Source organism: Mobula hypostoma, chromosome 8 (genome assembly GCF_963921235.1).
Source record: "Mobula hypostoma chromosome 8, sMobHyp1.1, whole genome shotgun sequence".
In the NCBI taxonomy this organism is placed as follows: Eukaryota; Metazoa; Chordata; class Chondrichthyes; order Myliobatiformes; family Myliobatidae; genus Mobula; species Mobula hypostoma.
The window spans coordinates 127415352-127428387 of record NC_086104.1 but is presented as its reverse complement, the minus strand read 5'-3'; the positions used below and the strand labels follow the sequence as shown (position 1 = coordinate 127428387).

Sequence of the window (13036 nt, the reverse complement as noted above, 5' to 3'; positions counted from 1 at the left end):
AGAGGACATATCCTCACTGTAGAGGGGCATCCTTTTAGAACGGAGGTGAGGAGAAATTTCTTTAGCCAGAGAGTGATGAATCTGTGGAGGCCAAGTCATTGGGTATATTTAAGGCAGAGGTCGATCGATTCTTGATCAGTCATGGCGTGAAGGGATACGGGGCGAAGGTAGGAGATTGGGGCTGAGAGGGAAAATGGATCAGCCATGATGAAATGGTGGAGCAGACCAAATGGGCCAAATGGCCCAATTCTGCTTCTCTGTCCTATGGTCTGATTGTCCAAAGTAATGGTCACACCATCAGCTTAGAGGCTAACCAGATGCAATTTTGAGGTGCTGTTGCCCCCAACCTGAATTTGGCCTCCTCGTGACCATGGAATGGCATGTGGGACAGGGGATGGGAAGCAGAATTAAAATGGATAGCCCCCAGGAAATACCACCTTTGGTGGTGGATGGAGGGAAGGTGCCGAATAAAGTGGTCCCCCAATCTACCAACAAAGAACAAATTGGGCACGATGGTGGACCCAGGTTCGATCCCCACCTCAGGCGCCGTCTGCATGGAGTTTACACATTCTCCCTGTTCCTCCCGCCAGGTGCTTTGAGCACCCCCCCCCCCGTCCCAAAGACCAGCTGCCAATAAACTGACCTTTGGCAACGCTCACTTCCATGTGGAATAAATAATCAATAAATGGTGAAGTCGGGCCCTGGGGAGGAACAGACACGGCGAGGTGGCATTGCAGTCAGCGTAACTTTGTTACAGCGCCAACGACCCGGGTTCAATGCTCAGCGCTGTCTGCGAGGAGTTTGTACGTTCTCCCCGCGACCGCGTGGGTTTCCTCCGGGTGCTCCGGTTTCCTCCCACAGTCCAAAGCCGAGCAGGTCGGGGTTAGTAAACTGTGGGCATGCTGGGAAGTGAGGCGGCACCTGCGAGCACGATCCCTGTGTTACGTACCCCGTAACTGGGTTGCCAAACCAGCAGAAATGGATCACTCAGTTGGAGTCTGGAGTACTAGAACTAAGAAAGTTTTATTAAAGAAACAAGCAACACAGTAATCGAAAGGATAATAAATGCAACAGTTCAGCGATGATAAACACACATGTGCACAGAATTAAGATAACAGCATCAATCAAGCTCTATCGTTGTCTAGGGGTAAATGACCAAATTTCAAAGTGACTCAAAGTTCAGTCCAGTTTAGTTCAGTTCGCAGTAATCGTTGCCATGGCGATGGACAACGTGGGGGAAGAGAGAGAGAGAACAGGAACAACTGATCATTCAGACACGGCTTCACTCACAGACCGGCGATATGGCTCACAAGCAACTTTTGGGCGGGTCCTTGGTGATGTCACCTGAGATCACCGACTGTGACCCCTCCTCCAGATGCGGTCGATCTTCTGCAGTGAACCCGGCACCCAGGCAAGGGCGGACACACACCGGGTTCCCGCTGATCGTACCTTTCCACCCTGGCCGTTGTCTGGTACTTCTCACCGACTCGTGAGAAGCGTACCGTTTCCAGGGTCTCGTTACCTCGGGTGGCGTGTGTCTGTCTTAGCGAACCTGTCCCTTTTTATCCCCCTGCTGGGGCATCGCCTGTCCACCACTTCAAACAGTTCAGGGTTCAAAGGGGGAGCCGCTCCAGACAGCTCTCTCTCTCCCCCGTCCCTTCATTACACATCTCCAGATGCTGCTCCATTGTTCCTTATCTCTCCTTCCCCTGAGGCCAGGTGGCAGACCACTTGCTGATGCCACTGATGCTGACCTAGGCCAGCAAACATCTTAATTTTATGTGTATTCTCATCACACTTGTTAATCCAGTTTGCTTCCGCGATGACATGGCTATATTTGGACCACACACGAATTTACTGAGATACAATACAGTACAGGCCAAAGATCAAAGCATAAACAATCAAAGTACAAACAACTCGTTTGTAGATCAGATACAAAAATAGCAGCCTATTCTGTCAGATTAGTCATGAATTGGAAATGGCGCAAGCCATTCAGGCATTCAGTAAAAAAGACACTCATTTCCTGAGAACTGTATAAGCCACCGTTGGACAGGCTGTCTTGTGATGAGAAACACTTTGCTGTCACAGGATGGTAGCCAGAACAACCTGAGATGTGACAATGGGTTTGACAGTGGCAGGCTGGTTATGTGGAGTCAAACAACAGGAGCCTGATCAACATTATGTTCAGGCAGGGGAAGTTCGGGGAACACACAACCGTCCTCATTGAGGAAAAGGGTGGGTGGCTTCGAGCTCCAGAACGTCAACATCTTTAAAGCTGATGCAATCAGGAAGAAGCCATGTCAGTGGCTACACCCGCTTTCAGGAGTTTCAGAGGATGTCGTACGTCACCAACGACTCCAGCAAATTTCTAGAGAGCTTTCTAACTGGTCGCCTCACAGACTGGTACGGAGGGGCCGCTGCACAGGATCGCAAACAGGCTGCAGAGCTTTGCAGACATGTAGTCTCCTCAGATCGAGAATATCTTCAGAAAGTGATGTCTCGTGATCACACACACACACACACACACACACACCCCTTACCTCACAATTAGGGCCCACGGCTCACTAATCCTAACCGTAGACCTTTACAATGTAGGAGGAATGCAGAGGACCACGAGGAAATGCACACAATCACAGGGAGAACAAGCCAAATCCTTACAGGTAGCAAGAGGAATTCACACCCCGCCACCCCCACCCCCAATCGGTGATCAGCGGCATTGTAAAGCGTCGTGCTGACCACGGCACTACCAGATATAGGACTACATGGATAGGAGGAGTTTAGAGGGATACGTGCCCAGCAAAGGCAAATGGGATTTGCCCGGTGAGCACCAGGACGGGTTGCGCTGAAGGGCCTGTTTTCCTACGCCCAACATTGGAAACATAATTTCTATTTATCAAAATGAGATCACGTTCTGTTTCTTTTTACCCCTTACCTCACCTGCCAATCACCTCTCTGGTGCCTCTCCCCTTTCCCTTTCCCCCATCCTCTCCTATCAGATTCTTCCTTCTTCATCCCATTACCTCTTCCACCTCTCACCTCCCAACTTCTCCCTTCCCCCTCACCTGGTCTCAACTATTACCTGCCAGCTTGTAACCTTCCCCCTTACCTTCTTATTCTGGCTTCTAGCCCCTTCCTTTCCATTCCCAGTGAAGGGTCTTGGCCCAAAGCATCTCCACAGATGCAGCATGACCTGCTGAGTTCCTCCGGCATTTTGTGTGTGGCCTATGTCAGGATGCTGTTCATTGACTATAGCTCAGCATTTAATACCATCATTCCCACAATCCTGATTGAAAAGTTGCATAACCTGGGCCTCTGTACCTCCCTCTGCAATTGCATCCTCGACTTCCTTTTTTTAACATATATTAAAAAAAATCGTATTTTATAAACAGATACACATAAGAAAAAAAACAAACAAAAAACAGACAAAATACTCCCTCCCACCTCCCCCCCCCCCACACAACCCTGGTATGGTAAAAATTTCTTCCCCGTTCACAATTGAAAAATAGCAAAAACAAAAATTCGATCAAGTAAGGTATGAGGTCCTAATGTGTATTAATGAAGTATATATTACTAGAGTAAGCAGATAGAAGCACGGGAAGGCAGGTATCCATACCAATTCAGTCACCAAGGCGGTGTAATGATGGTAATAAGGCCAAAAAGGAGCCCCATATTATTTCATACGTTGCTGGTTTCCTCCTCAGACTGTGCAAGATCTTTTCAAGTTTACTACAGGATGTTAACGCATTTAACCACTGCCTGAGTGAGGGAGGAAATTCAGATTTCCAGTTTTGCATCCTCGACTTCCTAACCAGAGACTACAATCTATGCGGATTGTTGACAACATCTCCTCCTCGTTGACGATCAACACTGGTGCACCTCAGGGGTGTGTGCTTAGTCCGCTGTTCTACTCTCTCTATACCCATGACTGTGTGGCTAGGCATAGCACAAATACCATCTATAAACTTGCTGATGATACAACCATTGTTGGTAGAATCTCAGATGGTGACGAGGGGGGGTACAGGAGTGAGATATGCCAACTAGTAGAGTGGTGTCACAGCAACAACCTGGCACTCAACGTTAGTAAGATGAAAGAGCTGATTGTTGACTTTAGGAAGGGCAAGATGAAGGAACACGTAACAATCCTCATAAAGGGATCAGAAGTGGAGAGAGTGAGCAGTTTCAAGTCTCTGGGTGTCAAGATCTCTGAGGATCTGACCTGGTCCCAACATATTGATGCAGTTATAAAGAAGGCAAGACAGCGGCTATACTTCATTAGGAGTTTGAAGAGATTTGGCATGTCAACAAATACACTCAAAAACTTCTATAGATGTACTGTGGAGAGCATTCTGACAGGCTGCATCACTGTCTGGAATGGAGGGGTTACTGCACAGGACCGAAAGAAACTGCAAAGGGCTGTAAATTTAGTCGGCTCCATCTTGGGTACTAGCCCACAAAGTTCCCAGGACATCTTCAGGGAGCGGTGTCTCAGAAAGACAGCATCCATTACTAAGGACCTCCAGCACCCAAGACATGCCCTTTTCTCACTGTTACCATCAGGTAGGAGATACAGAAGCCTGAAGGCACACACTCAGTGATTCAGGAACAGTTTCTTCCCCTCTGCCATCCGATTCCTAAATGGACTTTGAACCCTTTGAACACTACCTCACTTTTTTAATATGTATTATTTCTGATTTTCGCATGATTTTTAATCTATTCAATATACATATACTGCAATTGATTTACTTATTATTGTTTTCCTCTTCTATAATTATGCATTGCATTGAACTGCTGCTGCTAAGTTAACAAATTAACTTTTGTTACATGCAGTGATAATAAACCTGATTCTGATTGGTGTTTTTGATTGCATTTGCACAAAGTGTTTGATCAAGCGTGAGTCGGAGATTATGAATGATGTTGCCACATCTAGAAATAAAAGAGACAGGAAACCCGTCAGTCAGGGAGGGGCCGGCATTCCTGAATACAGGTGAAAATAATCGCTCACATTCCTTTGTAATGATGCACTCAATTCAAACTCCAAGTCCCAACCGAGATGCTGCTATAAAAATCGTTAAACTTTAATAGACTGGGACTTTTCTCTTCGGAGGGAAGGAAGACGAGATGTGACTTGAAGGAGGGGGTCCAAGAATATATGGGCAAAGATCGTGTGGACAGCCAGTGTGTTGGAAACCAGGCATTAGGCTATTTAGACTGTTTCTCTCTTTATTACACAGGTTATCTGTTTCCCACAAAGATTGTAGACCACAAGACACTGGAGCAGAATTAGGACATTTGCCCCATTAAATCTGCTCTCGTTCTTCAAAACTGCAGTGAGCACAGGCCAAGGGCCCTGAAACGCTCTTCACACATTAACCCTTTCATTCCTGGGATGATTCTCATGAACCTCCTCTGGACTATACGACACCGGAGCAGAAGGCGGCCATTTCAAGTCTGCTCCGCCATTCCATCATGGCTGATTTATTATCCCTCTCAACCCCATTCTCCTGCCTTCTCCCCGTAACCTTTGATGCCCTTAATAATCAAGGACCTCCAATTTACATATACCCAATGACTTTCCCTTCATAAATAAGATCAGCGTTATTTATCATATGTACATGGAAACACGCAGTGAAATGCGTTATTTTGCATCAGCAACCAACACAGTCTGAGTGTTGCAACCTTCATATATAGTATATATAGGCATCCGTTAGTCTCGTGAGACTATGGATTTGCGCCTTGGAAGGTTTCCTTTGCGCCTTGGAAGGTTTCCAGGGTGCAGGCCTGGGCAAGGTTATATGGAAGACTGGCAGTTACCTATGCTGCAAGTCTCCCCTCTCGTTGCTACCAATGTTGTCCAAGGGAAGGGCATTAGGACCCATACAGCTTGGCACCGGTGTTGTCGCAGAGCAATGTGTGGTTAAGTGCCTTGTTCAAGGACACAACACGCTGCCTCAGCTGAGGCTCGAACTAGCGACCTTCAGATCACTAGACCGACGCCTTAACCACTTGGCCACACGCCTACACAACCCTCATAGTGTGCCCACAATTTGCTACCCTGCTCATCTTTGAAATACACGAGCAAACCAGAAGACCTGGAGGAAGTCCATGCAGTCACAGGGAGAGTACACCCTCTCCTTACGGAGACCAGCAGGAATTGCACCCCGATCAGTGACAGCCAGCGCTGTAAATAATTCTGCTGACCACTCGGCCACGATCTATCAGCCTCCCTCACTGAATGTACTGACCCTTCCCAGCCGCTGGGAGTGGGGCAGCCGGTCACTGTGCCAGCGATCCCAACCTCCGGCACTGTCTGTGTGGAGTTTGCACGTTCTCCCTGTGTCTGTGTGGATTTTCCCCTAGTTGCTCCCGTTTCCTCCCACCTCCCAAAGATATACAGGTTAGTAAATTAACCCAGTAAGGTGCCCTTAGTGTACAAGTGAGGGCTGGAATCTGGGGAGTAAATAATAAGAGTAAATTTTTTTTTAAAAGAGTACCGTAGGATTATTGTGAATTGGTAATTGATGACTGGCACAGAGTCAGTAAGCCGGGGGGGGGGCCTGTTCCTGTACTCTGTTCCCCCATTGCTGTCTCCCAGTTGGGTGAAGGATCAGCTTTATTCACCAGATACATTTACACGTATTAGGAATTTGCTGTGGTGCATTGGTCAGGTTGCAGCACGCAACAAACAAAGTTCAACGATTATAAAGAATAGGGAATTATATTTTTTAAAAAAACAAGTTAGAGGTTAAAGTGTGGATAAGGAATAAAATGTGCGTTTAAAAAAAAGTAAAAGGGACTGCTTCCCGAAAGTCGCTCACCTCTGGACACCATTACAGCACACTCAGTCAGTGGAATTCATCGCCCCGGCCCCTGCGGAGACCGGATATACTTAAAGCGGGGGTGGATGGGCTTTTGATGAGCAAGGTGTCAAAGGTCACGAGGAGGAGGCAGGGGACTGGGGTTCAGAGGCAAAATGAATCAGCCATGATCGAACGGCGGAGCAGACTAGATGGGCTGAATGGCCTAATTCTGCTCCTATGCCTAATGGTAGTAAAAGTTCATTTATTATCAAAGTATACAACTCTGAAATTCTTCTTCTCTAGGTAGCCATGAAACCAGGGAAGAAAAGAAAGACTGTCAGCCCCCAAAATCCCCCCTCCCCACACAAAAAAATTAACAAAATGGAACAGGTACATCGACCACCAAATCCCTCCTCCCACAAAAAAAAACAAACAAAATGGAACAGGTACATCAACCCCCAAATCCCTTCTCCTCCCACAAAATAAGATAGTGTCCCTTCAGGGTAGAGATGTACAGAAAGGTCTTCAACCCGAGGGTGGTAAACCTTTGTAATTCTCCACCACGTGGGCATATTCGAATATCTGTGCACTTGTAATGCTACTGTGACACTGTAATTTCCTTTGGGATCACTAAAGTATCCATCTGTCTATGTATTAATAAAAGCTCTTATTATAAAATTATTAGGTAATATGTATTAATTTCCGGTCCTCTGGTCAAGATTTTGAGATGACCCCTGGTTTAGACCCCCAGCCAGAAGAAAGATCCCCTCTGCACCGTCCGGCCACTGAGAATGTTTACACTGAGTATCCCATTTGGCCACCTTAAAGAATTGAGACACAGCGCTTGTGTATCAGAATGGGGGGAGCAAGCAGAGAGTGATAGATACAGCTAGTCCATCACACAAACCAGCCGATTCTATCTACACTTCCCACTGCCTCAGGAAAGGAGCCCACAAAGACCTCCCCCGCCCCGGTCACCCTCACGTCTCCCCTCTCCGCGTAGGGGTGGCACGGTTAACGCACCGCTTTCGAGCACTAGCAATTAGGATTCAACTCCCGGCGCAGTCCGCGGGCAGCTTGTACTTCCCTCCCGGTGACTGCGAGGGCTTCCTGCGGGAGCTCCCTCATCCCGTCTCCTCCCACCTTCCAAAGGTGCGCAGGTCAGGGTTAGTAAGCGTGCTACGTTACCCCACCCCGCACATCTTCGGACCGCGATGGCTGCTGACACAAACAACACGTTTCACCAAGTTTTGATGGACACGCAAGAAGTGAAGTTCATCTTTAAAAGAAGGCTCAAGGTCAGCTAAACACCCACCATTCCCAGGCTCCTGAATGAACCTCTCGTACACTAAAATAATGAACTCCCCTTCCAATGTACCTCATCATTACACTTTCTCTGTAACTGTCACACTCTATTCTGCATTCAAGTTTTCTTTTTACACCTTTTTATATTAATACTTGCACAATGTCTTCTTCTGCATATTAGTTGTTTGTTAGTCTTTATGTATAGTTTTTCATAGTTTCTATTGTAGTTCTTCATTTTCCTGCAAATGCCTGCAAATGAATCTCAGGGGGAGTACATGGTGACATGTATATACTTTGATAATACATTTCTGTAACTTGACGGCAAAGTGACTGTGCATAGCACAGTCTGTATGGATGGCATGCAAAACAAAGGCTTTTCACAGTGTCTCAGTACGCGTCCATAATAAACCAGTATCATAGCATGAGCCCAGGTCCAGAGAGGAGCGAGGGTGGGTGGAGGGGCGTGGGAGGGGGATGCTGGAAGGAAGCCACATCCAAGGAAATCAATGGGCTCCTTTGATCGGAAGAAAATTCAGTTTCTGTGCGGCTCCATTCTTTTCCCCGACAGGCAGGGTTTCATTCCAAACGGCATTCGCTCGTTTTCTCATCTTGATCAGGGCACCCTCCAAACGTCCGGAGATATATCCAGAATGCGAGATTTTGTTTAAAGATACAGCACGGCCTCACGAGCCCATTCTGCCCATTTGGCCAATTAACCTGCTATCCCGCACATCTTTGGAACGCAGGAGGAAACCAGAGCACCCGGAGGAAACCCACGCGGTTATGGGGAGAACGTGCAAACTCCTTACAAACAGCGGCAAGAATTGAACCTGGCTTGCCAGTGCTGTAAAGCGTTTACGCTACCTGGTACGTTATCGTGCCATCCCAGAACTAGTTACAGGCGTCTGTACATAGCACACTGCATCAGTATAGTCTTCTTTGTACAGAGGAGGCAGCGAGAAAAATCAAAAATCCAAGCAGTCGCTAAAGGTTAATTTGCAGTTGAGTCAGTGGTGAGGAAGGCAAATGCAATGTTAGCATTCATTTTGTGGGGGGGGGGAGAGGGGTGGAACTAGAATATTAGAGCAAGGATGTAATATTGAGGCTTTTTAAGGGACTGGTGAGGCCTCACTGGGAGCATTGTGAGCAGTTTTGGGCCCTCAGTTGGTGGTAGAAATCTATGGCACAAAAAAAAGAGTTCAGGAATCCCTGGCCTAGATAGAGTGGATGTTTCCTGTGTGGGGGAGTCTAGGACCAGAGGGCACAGCTTCAGAATAGAAGGACGTCCATATGGAATGGAGATGAGGAAGAATTCCCTTAGCCAGAATCTGTGGAATTTACTGCCACAGGTGGCTGAGGAGGCCAAGTCACTGGGTGCATTTAAGGCAGAGGTTGAAAGGTTCTTGATTAGACAGGGCATGAAAGGTTAGAGGGAGAAAGCAGGAGATTGGGGTTGAGAGGATAATGATGGAATGAGATTTGATGGACTGAATGGGTTAATTCTGCTCCCACATCTATGGTCTTACACAACAAACTGGGACCAATCTCCCTTCCTTACACTTGAATGGTCCACAGGTTAACAGCAGTAAAATTCAACAGTATTCTCTCACCAGTGGCCAAAGCCCACAAGGGGGATTTTTTTTTTTAGACAAACAAAATGCTGGAGGATCTCAGCAGGTCAGGCAGCATCTGTGGAGGGGAATAAAGAGTCGACATTTCAGGCCAGGACTCTCGTTGAAGACTGGAAAGGAAGGGGGAAGAAGCCAGAATAAGAAGGTTGGGGAGAAGGGAATGGGTACAAGCTGGAAGGAGATCTGTGAAGCCAGACAAGGGGGAAGGTAGGTGGGTGGGATTTTACTGGAGCCAGAAGTCTAATAACAGCGCTGTATAAGGATCACTTGAGCCTGGCGGAGTGTGCTCTTGGGCTTTTACACCTTCTGCCTCATGGGGAGAAGGCAGGAGAATGGGGTCAAGAGGAATAATAAACCAGCCACGATGGAATGGGGGAGCTGAATGGCCTGAGCGTGACTCTGGGAGAGGGGAGAAGAGAATGCCCGGGGTGGGGGTTGATTACGCTGGCTGCTTTGCTGAGGTAGCGAGAAGAGTAGATGCTCCTCTCCAAGGGGAAGTTGGTTACGTGCCCACAGCGCTGCAATTTCCTGTTCACAGGCAGAGCGGTTACACAGGGCGGCGTAACAAGCCACATGGCATCCAGAGAAAATGCTTTCTATTGTTCTTTAATTTCAGAAAAAGCAAAGCTGTTGGAGTTTTCCAGGACGTTGATTCGGCAAAGGAAACAGCAACACCTGACAAGGTGACCACTCGGCCTGTGTTCACGGTCTTCCGCTGCTGCAGCCCGTCCACCTCAAGGTCCAACGCGTCAGGAGCTCGAGGAGATCTGGTTTGTCACCCAGGACCAGCAAATCTCTACGGATGCGCCGTGGAGAGCATTCCAACTGGCTGCATCTCCGTCTGGTACGGAAGGAACAAAATAAGCTGCAGTCAACTCCATCATGGGGGGAAATCGCCTTCCACCATCAGGACATCTTCAAAAGGAGGCATCCTTCATTAAGGACCCCAACCACCAAAGGGCATGCCCTCTACTCCCACCATCGACTCTCTGAACGGTCCATGAATAGACCCACGCTATTTATGTGCCCTGCTGGCATTACTTATTGTAATTGATAGTATTTATGTTGCTTGATTCTGAATTCAGCAGGTCAGGCATCTATGGGGAAGGAACAGTCAATGTTTCCAAACCAAAAGAAAGCGGGCAGAAGTCAGGGAGGGGAATGAGTACCAGCTGGGAGGTGATGGGTGAGCACAGGGTCAAAGACTTGGAGATCACACAGGGGGAGCAGTAAGGCTGCCTCACTGAACTCCCGCAATAAAAACATATTTAGGACACGTTTAACATTTTATAAACCGATACAGTAACATCAACTGCCGGTCTTCCATATAACCTTGCCCAGGCCTGCGCCCTGGAGAGTGAAGACTTTCCAGGCGCAGATCCACGGTCTCGCAAGACTAACGGATGCCTTTAATTTCACATTTTATAAACCAATACAGTAACATCAGCTGAGGTCACATGACAGCAATCTATATTACAGAAATCAATTTCATACCAATGTGTGATCTGAATTTGCATGTGGTCGCTGTCGTACACAATTGAGTCAACCGAGTAAGATTTTCAACTTTCAGAAGTTTAAAAACAAGCAAGCAGCTCCTGACGTTTTACTGCTCAGCCGCTGGCATGGTCTTCCTCACCCCACTCCCTGTTACGGAGTCTGGTCGCCTCCCTCCGCCAGCTCCACCCCACAGTAAATGGGAAACAATGAGCCACAGTTCAAAGTCAGGTGAGCAGGCACTGGTCTGAGGGACTGACTGTCACGCCGCTCCTTCGCGGCTCAGTGGTGGGAACAGTAATATCTCAGCTCCTTGTTGCATTTCTGCTTTGGATCAACAACTACTAATTTAATAAATAAATTGTTCAAACAAAACACTATTCATTTACGTTATTAAATTAACAAATGTGTATGATTAAATAATAATGTTAAATTTACTGAACAGTAGCTGCTATTCAAAAATCACTTTTCCTACAAAGCTCTTTACTTTTTCTACTTTCTTTTTGAGCACTCTCTCGCTCAGATCAAGTTCAGCGTTCTTGCCATTCAGCTGTAAACCGCCGAACAAACTCCTGTCCAATTCTCACTGTAATGTTAGTCTATGTATTGCACTGCGGTGCTACCGCATTTCACTACTTGATTCCGATTCTGTGGTTCGGAGTCGAAAATCTTCCTTCCACCTGCATATGACATTATGTAACTATTACACAAAACATTGAAACGGTGTGGGGAAGCCATTCGGCCCCTTTCTCCTGCTTGCCCATTCATCTACGGCATAAGGGGAGGTCTGGGCGCCATTTTCCTACACCATCCCCTCTCCCTCCGTTCTATTTACGGCCAGAAATATCCCGAACTTGGTTTTGCCCCAACCCTAACACTGACACGGCGAGCCGTGATCCCGGCCTCCCTGTGACAGGGAAAATGTCCCGAAATTCCCATGGAATCTCACGTCCTTCCTAGTTTTCCCAACCTACCCAGGCACGAGTCTGATGAAATCTTTGCTGCACTGACTGAAGCAAGGTACAATCTTCCTTTTAAGATGAGGAATACAAATCTCCGCGCAAGGTCAAGGAGTAAAATTAAAAAGTGGGGTGGGGTAGATAATCTGGACAGGGGGAAGGTCTGGGAGGAGTGGGGGAGGGGAGTGAAGGATTGAGGAGGAAGCAGCGGGAATGATGCGAGGGTCTCGGCGGCGCAGGGTGAGGACCGGAGTCCCACTGAGGGGTTCGGGGAGAGGCAGGGGTCCCGCTCACACAGACCGGACTCACCGCGAGTACGAGGAAGAGGCGGCGGAGGCAGGCGAGTCCCGTGCCCTGCATGGTTTCCCGGCAAAAAACAAATCCTCAACCACGCTTCCCAAACTTTCCACACTTTCCACAATCCAGGCGAGCAGAAGCCGAGGACGGGAAACACGAATCCGATGGGGCGAAATGAAAGCTAAATACCCCCACTTCCCCCCAAAAAAAACACTTTAAAAGCTTCTTCCGAAGAAATACAAAAATCGAATAAACTTCGAAGGAAAGTCACAAGCGCTTCACTCAGAAGATATGCGAATTTGCCGCAGGAGGAGGAAATGAAGTCACGGGGCGGAGCGGTGACGAGTCGGACCACTCGCAGTTGACAGGGACACTTCTCCCTTCCCCGCTTCTGGCTGTATTTTCAATCAGTAGAGCACGGGAGCTTGGGTCTATCATGCCTCCCTCTGCCGCCTATGATCCCAGATTAGATCAGTCACTTCTGTCGGCACATGGTCCTGATCTTCTGCTGCTGTAGCCCATCCAGTTCAGGGTTCGGTGCGTCGTGCGTTCG

The 13036-nt window shown here is 47.8% G+C and overlaps 1 protein-coding gene across 1 annotated transcript in view; it reads right to left on the bottom strand.

Moving 5' to 3' along the window:
- LOC134350919 (tumor necrosis factor receptor superfamily member 1A-like) overlaps positions 1-13036 on the bottom strand; it is a 55200-nt gene extending 42164 nt beyond the window's left edge. Inside the window, exon 1 of the mRNA XM_063056758.1 lies at positions 12496-13036. Within this exon, the coding sequence (XP_062912828.1) occupies positions 12496-12546 (51 nt within the window). The 5' untranslated portion in view covers positions 12547-13036. The remainder of the gene's footprint in view (positions 1-12495) is intronic.